This window comes from Anomaloglossus baeobatrachus, chromosome 1 (assembly GCF_048569485.1).
Source record: "Anomaloglossus baeobatrachus isolate aAnoBae1 chromosome 1, aAnoBae1.hap1, whole genome shotgun sequence".
NCBI classification, from domain to species: Eukaryota; Metazoa; Chordata; class Amphibia; order Anura; family Aromobatidae; genus Anomaloglossus; species Anomaloglossus baeobatrachus.
In genome coordinates this window covers 109,176,981-109,191,803 of record NC_134353.1, presented here as the reverse complement: position 1 = coordinate 109,191,803, position 14,823 = coordinate 109,176,981, and the positions used below count along the sequence as shown (strand labels likewise).

General features: G+C 42.5%; 1 protein-coding gene across 1 annotated transcript in view; it reads left to right on the top strand.

Moving 5' to 3' along the window:
• ARAP2 (ArfGAP with RhoGAP domain, ankyrin repeat and PH domain 2) overlaps window positions 1-14,823 on the top strand; it is a 494,936-nt gene that overhangs the window by 412,471 nt on the left and 67,642 nt on the right. The window contains exon 28 of the mRNA XM_075346952.1: window positions 7,348-7,487. Within this exon, the coding sequence (XP_075203067.1) occupies window positions 7,348-7,487 (140 nt within the window). The remainder of the gene's footprint in view (window positions 1-7,347; window positions 7,488-14,823) is intronic.

Genomic DNA, 14,823 nt, shown 5'->3' with positions numbered 1-14,823 from the left:
AGGCAGACGCGCTCTGCAAATGTCTTTGCACTAGTGGGACTATAGCAAAGTCCAATAGCCACGTATAGGATGCCACTAGGTACACTGAGTGTTTGCTAGTATAATGGCTTGGTTAGAATGAGTTGTAGTGTGCAACGCAGGCAGACGCGCTCTGCAAATGTCTTTGCACTAGTGGGACTATAGCAAAGTCCAATAGCCACGTATAGGATGCCACTAGGTACACTGAGTGTTTGCTAGTATAATGGCTTGGTTAGAATGAGTTGTAGTGTGCAACGCAGGCAGACGCGCTCTGCAAATGTCTTTGCACTAGTGGGACTATAGCAAAGTCCAATAGCCACGTATAGGATGCCACTAGGTACACTGAGTGTTTGCTAGTATAATGGCTTGGTTAGAATGAGTTGTAGTGTGCAACGCAGGCAGACGCGCTCTGCAAATGTCTTTGCACTAGTGGGACTATAGCAAAGTCCAATAGCCACGTATAGGATGCCACTAGGTACACTGAGTGTTTGCTAGTATAATGGCTTGGTTAGAATGAGTTGTAGTGTGCAACGCAGGCAGACGCGCTCTGCAAATGTCTTTGCACTAGTGGGACTATAGCAAAGTCCAATAGCCACGTATAGGATGCCACTAGGTACACTGAGTGTTTGCTAGTATAATGGCTTGGTTAGAATGAGTTGTAGTGTGCAACGCAGGCAGACGCGCTCTGCAAATGTCTTTGCACTAGTGGGACTATAGCAAAGTCCAATAGCCACGTATAGGATGCCACTAGGTACACTGAGTGTTTGCTAGTATAATGGCTTGGTTAGAATGAGTTGTAGTGTGCAACGCAGGCAGACGCGCTCTGCAAATGTCTTTGCACTAGTGGGACTATAGCAAAGTCCAATAGCCACGTATAGGATGCCACTAGGTACACTGAGTGTTTGCTAGTATAATGGCTTGGTTAGAATGAGTTGTAGTGTGCAACGCAGGCAGACGCGCTCTGCAAATGTCTTTGCACTAGTGGGACTATAGCAAAGTCCAATAGCCACGTATAGGATGCCACTAGGTACACTGAGTGTTTGCTAGTATAATGGCTTGGTTAGAATGAGTTGTAGTGTGCAACGCAGGCAGACGCGCTCTGCAAATGTCTTTGCACTAGTGGGACTATAGCAAAGTCCAATAGCCACGTATAGGATGCCACTAGGTACACTGAGTGTTTGCTAGTATAATGGCTTGGTTAGAATGAGTTGTAGTGTGCAACGCAGGCAGACGCGCTCTGCAAATGTCTTTGCACTAGTGGGACTATAGCAAAGTCCAATAGCCACGTATAGGATGCCACTAGGTACACTGAGTGTTTGCTAGTATAATGGCTTGGTTAGAATGAGTTGTAGTGTGCAACGCAGGCAGACGCGCTCTGCAAATGTCTTTGCACTAGTGGGACTATAGCAAAGTCCAATAGCCACGTATAGGATGCCACTAGGTACACTGAGTGTTTGCTAGTATAATGGCTTGGTTAGAATGAGTTGTAGTGTGCAACGCAGGCAGACGCGCTCTGCAAATGTCTTTGCACTAGTGGGACTATAGCAAAGTCCAATAGCCACGTATAGGATGCCACTAGGTACACTGAGTGTTTGCTAGTATAATGGCTTGGTTAGAATGAGTTGTAGTGTGCAACGCAGGCAGACGCGCTCTGCAAATGTCTTTGCACTAGTGGGACTATAGCAAAGTCCAATAGCCACGTATAGGATGCCACTAGGTACACTGAGTGTTTGCTAGTATAATGGCTTGGTTAGAATGAGTTGTAGTGTGCAACGCAGGCAGACGCGCTCTGCAAATGTCTTTGCACTAGTGGGACTATAGCAAAGTCCAATAGCCACGTATAGGATGCCACTAGGTACACTGAGTGTTTGCTAGTATAATGGCTTGGTTAGAATGAGTTGTAGTGTGCAACGCAGGCAGACGCGCTCTGCAAATGTCTTTGCACTAGTGGGACTATAGCAAAGTCCAATAGCCACGTATAGGATGCCACTAGGTACACTGAGTGTTTGCTAGTATAATGGCTTGGTTAGAATGAGTTGTAGTGTGCAACGCAGGCAGACGCGCTCTGCAAATGTCTTTGCACTAGTGGGACTATAGCAAAGTCCAATAGCCACGTATAGGATGCCACTAGGTACACTGAGTGTTTGCTAGTATAATGGCTTGGTTAGAATGAGTTGTAGTGTGCAACGCAGGCAGACGCGCTCTGCAAATGTCTTTGCACTAGTGGGACTATAGCAAAGTCCAATAGCCACGTATAGGATGCCACTAGGTACACTGAGTGTTTGCTAGTATAATGGCTTGGTTAGAATGAGTTGTAGTGTGCAACGCAGGCAGACGCGCTCTGCAAATGTCTTTGCACTAGTGGGACTATAGCAAAGTCCAATAGCCACGTATAGGATGCCATTAGGTACACTGAGTGTTTGCTAGTATAATGGCTTGGTTAGAATGAGTTGTAGTGTGCAACGCAGGCAGACGCGCTCTGCAAATGTCTTTGCACTAGTGGGACTATAGCAAAGTCCAATAGCCACGTATAGGATGCCACTAGGTACACTGAGTGTTTGCTAGTATAATGGCTTGGTTAGAATGAGTTGTAGTGTGCAACGCAGGCAGACGCGCTCTGCAAATGTCTTTGCACTAGTGGGACTATAGCAAAGTCCAATAGCCACGTATAGGATGCCACTAGGTACACTGAGTGTTTGCTAGTATAATGGCTTGGTTAGAATGAGTTGTAGTGTGCAACGCAGGCAGACGCGCTCTGCAAATGTCTTTGCACTAGTGGGACTATAGCAAAGTCCAATAGCCACGTATAGGATGCCACTAGGTACACTGAGTGTTTGCTAGTATAATGGCTTAGTTATCAGTTGGAGTGTGCAGAGGACAAGAGGGTACAGTGGCAGGATTGTGGTGCTCTGGGTAGAGGAATGGAAGACTGCCTTTCTATTCCCTCCTAATGGTGAAATGCAGGTAGGAAATCCCTGACCTGGGCTACACAGACGCTGTTGCTGTTTGCAGGACCTGTCACCTATGGCTCTCTGACCCTGCCGGTTGGAGCCCTTAAAAGGACTGCTATAAAGTGCTCTCCCTAAGCTGTCTAACGCTGTGTATGCAGCGCATACAGCTGTATCGGCTATAGGACTCAGGAAGACGGAGCTGCGACAGTGATGTCTGACACCAAAGACGCAGAAGGCAGATAATGGCGTCCGTGAAGAAAATGTCCGGTTTTATAATGCAGGGACATGTGACATGCAGATCCTATCACACATGCCGTTGCTTCTCTGGCTCAAAGTCCACTTAGCTGTGTGTGTGTCTGGGATTGGCTGACATGCTGGCCCGCCCCACAAGACGCGCGCACTTAGGGAAGGAAGACAAGAAAAAAAAAAAAAAAAAATGGCGATCGCCATTATAGAAACAGCAGTGATCTGAAGGCGCTGTTCACGCACACTATACACTGAAATGTGATAATAGTTTGATTCACAGAGTGACTTACACTATTACAGCAGAAACCAAGCTATGATTTAGCTGTTTTTTGGCTGCTAGAACCGTTCTCGAACGTTTCTAGAACTACCGAGCTTTTGCAAAAAGCTCGAGTTCTAGTTCGATCTAGAACATGCCCCAAAATCACTCGAGCCGCGAACTGGAGAACCACGAACCACGAACCGCGCTCAACTCTACTGTTAAGTGAGGTTTAATCCCTAAAGTCACAAGATCACGTCTAATTATGTTTTTCTGGTATACAAAGTATATAAACACTCTTTCTGTAGGAGTGAACTTTGGCTGCATTTTGCAAATCAATTGTAAAGGACAGCAAGTCCATCTCTTTTGAAATCACTAAATTGGTCTATTACCATTATGTGTATTGTTTATTATGTGAAGTTGAATAATTTTGCCTCATAAATAGCATGAGTACATATGTACATACATGTTCAAAATGAACAGTTTTACATTGGATATCATACTGCTAAATATTATGTGATGCATTGATTGCAAGCAAAATTTGTTATTTAGTACTCCCAAAAAAGTAAATTGGCTAATAAATTCATTTGAGACCGTGTTGCAAAACTGAGAACACAAAATTAAAGTCTTAGAAATACAGCTAAAGATTAGACTACAAAATTCTAATTCACAAAAATTCTGCCACGAGTAAATCTAATTCATTAAATCAGTGTTCAGTAGAGAGTGTACTGTAAAAGAGCATTTCATAAAGAAAACAGCATCCCATTTCATGCTGTCAACAATGGTACCACAGGGAAAAGAAATGTTACAAGACATGAAGGCAAATAAATCTTTACTTGCAAGTTCACTGCAGTTAGCTAAAAAAGTAGATGGGTTAAATGTTTGCCATGATGCATTAAGGTGTACACTGCAGAGTAATAAAATGCATGAGTGTTGTTTAGGGATGAGCGGACCAGTGGAAGTTTGGGTTCCACGGGTTCAGCCACACATTCATTAAAAGTTTGGTTAAGGACCCAGACTTGACCTGAACTTGACCCTGGACCCTAAACCCCATATAAGGGAATGGGGACCAGAACTTTGGTGCTGTAAAATGGTCATATAAAAAGCCAGGGTGCTGCAAAAAGAAGCAAAACGGGAGTAAAAATAAAAGGTATGAACATTTCCATGAAAACAAATGTAGATTGGGAATAAATAAAAACATTATGTGGGTTCCTGCCTGTTTTTTCAAACTAGCACAGCCCTCAGCTGTTTGCTTTACCTTGGCCAAGTATCAAAAATAGTGAGGACCCCACGCCATTGTTTTAAAATTATTTTAATAAAATGACTTGAAGTCCCTTCTTTTTTTGATAACCGGTCAAGGTAAAGGAGACAGGTGTGGGCTTGTCTTATCAGGATGGGTAGGCCCATGGTTATTTGGCTCTTCTCATTATAAAAATAGCAGTCCACAGCTGCTTCAGTAGTGGTACATACATTAGATGCACCAATTCTGGCACATTGCCCAGCTCTTGCTGATTGCCCTGGTGCGGTATCATTCCGGATAATACTTTTGGGACTCAATTCAGCTGTGAATTAACAGTTGGCCTCAATCCCTGGGGTTAGTAATGGATAGGCGTACATCAGACACCCCCATTACTAAATCAGCAGTGTACAGTTAAAAAACGTATGCATAGGAAAAAATAGTTTATTTGAATAAAGCATCCCCCACACTCCCTCATTCACCAATTTATCAATTATAAAGAAATCCTCAAAGTTCCGACATGATCCAATGGTGTAATATCCCACAATGCCCTTCTATTCCTAAGGAGCTTTTTTTTCTGAGAAAATTATGAGAACGAGGCTCCGTAGTATATTACCCGTAGTATACTACTCCATAGTATATTTCGTGTGTTAGATTAAAAAAATCTTGTATGAAACTCAGTGTTGTAAATGTTTTTGGAAATTATTTTTGTTTTCAGTGAGATATTGATTAAAACCTTTACTTTCCAAAGGGGGTGTACTCATTTATGCAAAGTATTGACCATATACATTCTTAGAATATATAATAATGTATAATAATATCAATTGCACAATATGATAAGGGAAATTAAATATCAAAATTAATTATGCAACAAAAATGTTATTGCTGAGAAATAGGTTATTTATTAATATTTATGATTCTAGAAAACTTTTGATTTTTATTTTTTACACCTAATTACAAAATCATGATCTTGAAGAAAATTGCTATGAAGGCATGATTCAGAAACGTACACTAGAAGATGTAATAATGCTAAGATTAGTTTAAATATGATTAAAGCTATTAAATGTAAAATAAATTATAATAACTCAATTTACAGATAACAGTATGATAAGCATACAGAAATCATGTACTTAAGATTTTATGAAATGGTGATGTGCATAGCAAGAGAGTGAAAAAGAAAAACAATTAAAGGGAATCTGTCAGCAGGTTTCTGCTCCCTCATCTGAGAGCAGCATGAAACAGGCAAAGAAATCCTGAATCCAACGATGTATCACTTAGATGTATCACTTAGATTACTGGCTGCAGTTGTTCTGACACAATCAGAATTTTTAGATTTAGCAATACAGCAGAGATGATAGACGTGTCCCCACCCACACCAACCTCTCAATAGAGACATGAGCATATAAAATGAAAAAATCAGATAGGAGAGACATAACCCCTGACTTCGAAGAATCTTGTGAAGACTGTCACAAGGTGGTGCTAGATACTACTAGTATGTAGAAAAAAGAGAGGGAGTCAGACAGGCTGAGATCATAAACCAAGAGGGAACGACAGTACACTGGGGTCAGACAGAGACGAGGTCAAGATACAAGCCGAAGGTCAGGTTCCAGGACAGTACATACAAGATACAGGGAGTAGGCGAGGACGTGGTCAAGAACAAGTCCGAGGTCAGAAGCCGGGAAGTGACAACAGAAACAGTAGAGGACAGGCAGAGATGGGTAAACAGCAGTCTGGAGTCGAGAGACCAAGAACTGAACACTGAGCACAACTCTAAACAAGAAGTATGCTGGCAGCATCCTAAGCTAACATGCTCCATAAAGAAGCAACGCAATCAAAGGGAATGAAAAGAATCTGCAAAAGCATGTCCCAAGAATAGCGTGAAACCCAGTGCTATGAAACAACCAGCAGAGCATTCCTCCTGCAAAATGCTCTGCACCATAGCAACATATACTGGCTCTACAGGAGAGCATGGCAGAACAATACAGAATGTTCTGCGCAATGGAATCTGACAAATCTATTCTTATTTCTATACCTAGAATCATATTCCTGCTTAACTGAAGAGAATTTTACACTGTATTGATATAGAATTCTATTTCCTTAAATGCTCCCCATGTGATACCATGTTTGCCCATTTCAACAGGAATAAAACATCCATTGTCCACAAAATAATGCACTTAAAAGAAGGCAGTTTAACTTAGCTTCTGCTTTTCACCAAATTGGATAATATTCACTGTTGTGGTGTGATACAAATAAAGAAAATTACTATTAGACTAGTCCTTAAGATGTAAGTCTGGAGCACTGAAGTGACTTATATCCTATCCAGAAATGTTTACCCCCCTCTTTCAATGTGAGGTTCAGCAGGGAACCACTAAGGCTTGAAGACTTGGCAGCATCAATGGCTCCAGCACTATTGTATGTATTTTCTTGGAACTAAATATTGGGTACTTATATCTGTTTTTAACAAGCAAAAATGAAAGATTTCTCTTTAGCAAGGCAGGGATTATTTTTCAATATTTGTAAGCCTAAAGCATACAGTCCCACAATAACACTCACTGCTAAGAAGAATTGCTTAGGAATTATTTTACTATACTTCATAGAGATATTATCTTCATAAGTAATCTCTATTCTGTTTAATTTAGACAGGACTATCTCCCGACACATTCAATCAGGTAATCTGAAATACAAAGAGGACTCATCAAAACGTCTTTCTGGAAATAAATTTCAAGAAAAGTACATTGTATTGCGGGAAAGGAAGCTTCTTATCTACAAAGACATAAAGGTAACTGTATTTCGGTATTTTGGTTTGCGCTTGCACAAGGCTGTATTCTTTTGTGAGCCCTCATTTTAAAGAATATTTCAATGATGTTCACACTTTATACAAGTAAAGTAAACTTTGAAGCAATCAACATTTTAGTGATAACCTTCAGATTTAGCTATATAATTGTATTTATAGTAAATTACATACAACAAGGTATGGTCTATATGCTACTATAATGTTGTATATACTAAAAATAGACTAAGCAATAATAGGAAAACTCTTCAAAACAACTTCAGAAAACACTAAAAACAAAAACAATTCAAAATCTTCCCCAAAAAATAAGAAATGTCATGATTTCCCTACTCACAGTGTCCTATGGTTGCTGTGAGTGACAGCTTAGCTACCTTATAAGATGAAGTGAGTGCTGGGCTTTAAGTATTGTGAGTTACAGCCCAGTCACTCAATCTCAGACTAGGGCATGCTGGACTGTCAGGATTGTGATTAAAAGCCTAGCTGTCCTATATGGCCATGCCTTTGGGGTTTCCTCCAGGTGTGACCCATTCAGGGTGATTACCTGGCTCACTAGCAGGCACAGACAGAAGAGGTCTCCTGTGCAAGAACAGTAAATGGGCCATTTAAAGTAAAGTACCTCATCATAATGCATATTTACAATTACTTTGGAGGTCGGAATGGGTCCCCTTACCGACCAATGGTATGTCAACCCCTGACCTGACTATTTAGCCAGCTGATAGTGGTCACACCTTTGTCTTTGATGTACTCTCCTGGCTTTAGAATTCAGACTTTTTGACCATAACCCCATGAAATATACTCACCATGCCGTTTACTCTTATGAATTATGCCCACCACACTGTCCCTCCATTAACTATGGCCATCACACTGTCATTCCTTATAAACAATGTTTGCCAAATTGTCTCCCCTGAAATGTCTTCCTCGTTACCCCCTGTCAATAATATGCTGTCAAACTATTCTTTTTTCTATTAAATGCACCTAATACGGTGCCCTCACTTCTTCCCTCTTTATGAATATTGCCACCATCTATTCAGTGCAATCATACTATCTTTTTCTGTATACTACACCCATACTTTGTGATGATACTATCCCTCCATCTGTATACTGCCCTCTCCACATTGTGCCCTCAAACTATCACTCCTTCTGTATACTGACCCTCGCCGTATTGTCCCTCACACTGGGTGTCATTCTGTATACTGGAACAATACTGTGCACTCACATTATGCCTCCTGTATACTGCTCCCTTCATTCTGTGGCATTGCATTGTCCTTCCTTCTGTGTACTGCCTCTTCTCTCCCAACACTATACCTTCTTCTGAATACTGCCACTGATATTATATCTCACATTCACTTGTACAGCAAGAGGGCCTTGTTTCTTTGGCTCCTGTATGGAGCTTTTACTTCATCTGGAGTTGCTGCAGCATTGTGAGCAGCATAAGGTGAATTCATTCCATTGAAGCAAAATCAGATGAGATAAGATTATCATTGCTGCATGTTGGGATCAGAAGCTAATTAGTGCTCCTCTGGATTGCCAGGAACACTCTTATCTACTTTTGTATTTGTGTCTTTTTTCTTCTACCATGCTGGTATCCACACAACCTACTGCCCTAGGCACCAGGCAACTAGGGCCCTGGACATATATTAGAGTTTAATAATACATATTGAACCATTTGATAAAGAGTTGTGGAAAAAAATGTTGTACATTAGCGGGAGCGGAACTAGAGCCCTGTGAACCTCCTTCTACCTAATAGTACCAATTGCCTCTTCTGATTAGTGGCCTTGTCACAATATCACAGCATGATGTTACTTTGGAGTGGAGAGATTGGAGGCTCTTTTTCGGCAGCCATGGACATCTTACTTGGCCACTAGACCAGGGTCCTTCAAATCTTTTTGCTGAGTTCTAGAAATAATGTCAGGTAAAAGAAAGATCTCTCTGGGACCTCCTTTCTGCAACCCCACTTATTCGAAGAAGAGGGGTCCCAATGTCTTTTCATTGAAGGTGCTGGTCTATTCAATTCTATGGCACAGATAAATTGCGAATTCCATGAGTCTCTTACAACTAAAAAAATTATAGAAAAATGTGTGTCCTGATATCCCGGTTAATTTCAGTAAGATTTTTTTCAGTAATTACAGTGAAGGAAATAATAATTTGATCCCTTGCTGATTTAATAAGTTTGCCCACTGACAAAGACATGAACAGTCTATAATGTTAAGGGCAGGTTAATTTTAACAGTGAGAAATAGAAAATCCAGAAACCCACATTGTACAAATTATATAAATTTATTTGCATTTTGTAGAGAAAAATAAGTATTTGATCCCCTACCAACCATTGTAATTGGCTTTAACCTATATCTCTTATTAGACACATTTTTTCTTTTCAATTTTGGTGTGCATGATTAGTCTAAATACCCTACGAAAATTTGTAATTTCCAAAGAGAAGATTTCCTGCTTAATTATAACTATTGGTAAATGTGGAAAACTCCTTCCCTGTCAGACTTGTCCTGACCATGTTTTACTGCAGTTATTTCAATGGGCACCAAGTTTCAATACCAGCTGATTGACTAGGCTTTCAGCAGCTGAATCAGCTGATGACTAAGGTATATTTCTTTTGAAAAAATGCAATCTTACTGCATGTGTCGACATGGTAAATTACTATTACTTTTTAACTGGTGAGTGGGCTGTGCACGCAATGCCTGTCTGAAGTTTAATTTAAAGCATTAAATGTTCCAGGAACAAAGAGTAATTAAGTAATCTCATTATTTGTTGAAAACACTGAATAATTTAAGATCTGATCACTTTGCTGAGTGCAGTCTGTCAGAGGAGTAAAGTTTCAGATATGCTTTGTATAATAAGCAGAATGTATTTGTTATTTAGTTTTCAGATGCATTTGATAAATACACATAAAATGTCACACTATGGACTTAAACTAAGGATACTATGGATAATGGCCAATGATATAATTAATTGTACTTGTTTCTTTAGCTATTTTGTTTATAAGGAGATGGTAGACAAACGTGTTTGGGAATAAAGGGATAGAGATGATAAATTTAGAGTATGATAGAGGAAGAGATCATTTTCATAAAAACGAGGTACCTAAGGATGGGGTTCAGGGGTTCACTGAGATTAGAAAATAAAAAGGTTATAAAAATGTAACTTTATTAGAAATAAATGTTTACCTTAAATTAGGTATCGGTCTAAAGTTTGTTCGGGAGGTAATTACTATAATACATCAAAATGGCTGCAGTCTAGTTATATTTACATGTATGCTGGTATCTCAAGCCTTAATCATAGAATCATAGAATGGTAGATTTGGAAGGGACCTCAAGAGCCATCGGGTCCAACCATCTGCGAGTGCAGGCTTTCCTAAATCATCCCAGCTATATGTTTATCCAATTTCCGCTTGGAAATTTCCATTAATGGAGAGCTCACTACCTCCCATGGTAGCCTCTTCCACTCTCTGGCTGCCCTCACTGTCAGAAAGGTTTTCTTAGTGTCTAATCTGAATCTTATTCCTTTAAGTTTCATCCCTTTGCTTCTTGTACTTCCTTGTGCCAATGAGAATACGGTAGTTCCGTCTGCACTGTGACTACCCTTCGATTAGAATGATTTGGTGGACAGCACTGTGAGCATCCTCTGATACTTCATTAGAGATTAGCAAACCCGAGGTTCGGTCTTCATACCAAACACAGATTGCAAAAAAAGAGAGTTCTGGTTCAGAGTTTGTGCTTTAGATATGCAAACCACCACTTTCACTGGGGGTAACAACAGCATGATCAGATGCAGCGTGCATCATATAAAAAAAAAATAAATAAATAAAAATGTGAAAGCCCCACCACCCTACCCCAGAAGGGAACTGTTTATGGCTGGCTGCATGTGAGAGGAGACCTAAACTGCCCAATTAGTGACTTCTATTGGTGTTCAGATCAAGTCCAGGTCCAGAATAGAACCAAATCTAAAGTCTGGCTGAACTTGCTGAACCAAACGTCCATGGATTTTCTCATCTCTACTCAGCACCCCTGGTATCTCCAGTAAAAGTTCAAAAAGTCATTGCGAACAGCAGTGTGAGCAGTATCTTTTTATCTGAGCCCACCTCTCCAGTATTAAATTAGAAAGACATGCTAGAGATTAATATGAGGAGAATATTTTTATCTCAACACGGCTGGTATCTCAAGTATTAGATCAGATTGATAGAGTGGAAAGCAGTGTTAGCAGCTTCTCCTTACCTCAGCACCTCTGATATCTGCAGTATTAATTAGAAAGAAAAAGTAGACAGTGTTGGGAGCAGCCTCTTTTTGTCTCAGTACCCCTGATATCTTTAGTATTAGATTACAAAAAGAGTAATCACCTTTGTGAGCAGCCTCTTCTTACTTCAGCACACCTAGTATGTCCAGTATTAGATCAGAATATCCACTTGGAGCATATCTACACATGAAGGTAGAAGGGTATGTATTTTACAATAGTGATTACTTCCCTAGACAAAACTAATGTGGCCTGCTAATTAAAGATATTTTGAAATGTATTTATTATTACATTGTTTCCTTTTTTTCTATTTAAGGACAACCTCATCTTAAAAAGAGTTATAGTTTTCCTTGCTTGTAATACAACCTTTTTATAAAGATAGATGTATGAGAGTTTACAGCCCAAGGGGTGGGGTCACACCCCCAATGAAAACTGCAGGAAAAAGGGCCTACGCACCTCTTATTAAATTAATATGCAGGTGTAGAAATGTGCTGTGAAAAATACACAAAAATATATACATACACTGTACATCAGCACACAGCGATTGATGCATAACAAAATACATTATTGCTAACTATGTAAAAAATAACTGTTTATTAAACAAAAGGATGACAGTGTATGTACACTGAACAAAATATAAAAGTAATATTTTTGCTTTTGCTTCCATTGAACTCAAAGATTCAAGACTTTTTTTGTACACGAGATTTTTTTTTCTGAAATATTGTTTTTAAATTTGTCTAAATCTGTGATCCGGGGAATCACAAAGTGAGTCAGTATCCTAATTGACCACCATTTGCATCATGCAGTGCAACTGGAGATGAGCCACCCCCCTAGTGTTCGAGTTCGGTTCGACGAACACCTTAGAACCCATTGAAAACAATGGCAGGCAAACATAAACAAATAAATACACATTATACATGTACACATACAGTTAATAAACATTCCCATTATACTTACAGGTCTCCAAGACGCATCCTGCACTCTGTCTCCCGACGCTTTTCCTTCTGATCATCGCTGTGCCCTCCCGGTAACCAGCACTGATGATAGGACCTTCCGTGATGTCGTCCTAGCATGTGACCAGTCACGTGTCTATTATCTCATTTGCTACAGACTGGTCACATGGCTAGGCATCATGCTAGGTCCGGTCAGTGCATCTTTCCGGGACGCAGTGCTTGTTTGAGCATCTCCGTGTACTGGCGAGATGCTCTGGCACATGCTTGGCTCCCCGGCACCGGGAATCAGGTGATCGGTGCAACAATGGCAACGGTGACGTCACCGCTTACAACCCGCAGCCTCTGCTCACTCACTGAGTGATTAGACTGCACGGGAGCAGCGGCATCTTCCTGCCATGCAGTGCTGTCTGATGTAGCAGAGCTGAATGGGTTGAAGGAGAAAGAAGACAGAAGGCCAGGATCGTGGGAGGGTGAGAGGGAGTAATAAACATGGAGTCTCTAAGTGTGTCTGTGTGATGCCCTGGCCGGGCCAGGTAGCCACAGATAGGCCCCTGCACTACACCTTTCCCTCACAGGTGACATAAGCCAACCTTTAAAACCCTAGTCACCCCCCTCAGGGCTAGATAGACACACCAGGGGGCGGAACAGGCGGTTGGAAGACGCTCACCGAGGAGTCTAGACAGCCCGGGGTAGGAAAGTAAACAGATTCTGTTAGAGTTCAAGTTGGAGAGGACTGGGAGCTGGAGCTGTGTTCAGCCCCAGCAGAGGCGAATACCCCAAATTGAACGGCGCCAGGGTAGGAGCCCTGGTGCCATTGACTAGGAGGCAGACAGCAGTCTCCGTCTGCAGGAGCTGGGAAGACTGCTCGGTGGAACTGAGGTGGACCCGGACAGAGTAGTGGCCCGTCGGTACCGAACCGGGGAACCGACTCAGAAACCGGAGCACACAGGGGGGTTCTCGGACCCTGAAGCCGGGACCAGAAGCGACTGGAACCGGTTAATTTACCGATTGAGGCCAGGACTAGAGGTCCTGTCCCACCCAAAGTCCCTATTGGAAGACAACAGCCCACTGAGGGGGATAAAAGGCCACCACCAGGGCTCAGAGATCCCACGGGCCAGCGTCTGTGGGCAAGGGCTCCTTAGGCCACATCCAGCCGGGAGCGGACTCCTGAAGTTGCAAGCACAGACAGTCCACCATCTTACAAAGGTGCAGGAGAAAGACAGAGACCAACAGCCAGGTGGGGGAATCAGAACGCAGCCGGCTGCGGACACCGACCACCATCACCTTGGTTTACCAGAGATTCATTTGTTTCCTTCAATAGTGAGTACACCAGCACCCTGTGATTGCCCATCTCCCTGCACCACAAACCTCCAACGGGTCCCGGGGCCACCATCCCTGCCCACGGAGGGGTTAACAAGTTGCTGCATAACATCTCACCCGGGTGTCCAACCTCACCACACACCGTGGGTGGCGTCACGAACTTAGCACGGCTCCGCCCATACATATACGTCTTACACCCACCACTATAACCCTCCCTTTTTGATCGAAGCTACCGAGAGACCCCCGGGTCCAGAGACCCTCGAGCCACCCACAGAAGGTCCGGATCCGAGCAGCTCGGCTGCTGCGAGTGGGGTAGCACACCGCGATTTCTGGCGTCACGAACAGGATTGATACCCATCCACTTACCTTGTGGAAGTGCACCTTGTGTTGAAGTCAGCGGTGATCCGTTGCAGTAATTCCAGAAACCGCCATCTGGCCACCATTTTTGGGCACGAAGATTCCCGCCCAGAGTCGTCTTCCCCGACAAAAAGGGCGTGAAAGCTGAAGCCCTGCCCCCTGGGAACACGGCCGTAAAGCAAGGCCAGAAGTCTCAAAACGAAACTTACCGGCCTAAAAGAGGAGTGCCAGCAAAAGACCGAGGGGGAGCAGATGGAAGATGTCTGCTCCTAAACCCGAAGCTGGCACCGTGCCGACCGCTGGTGTGGCGGTGCCCGCGGGGGAAGCAGCCGGTGAGGAGGCTGCAGCTCCCGCTCTGGCCGCAGGAGTGGTGGACCCAGAGACTCCGGTGGTGACTCCCAGTGTAGCAGCTGGCGGTGACCCGCCTGCCACAGGAAGGATGTCGGCTCCGGCAGTCCG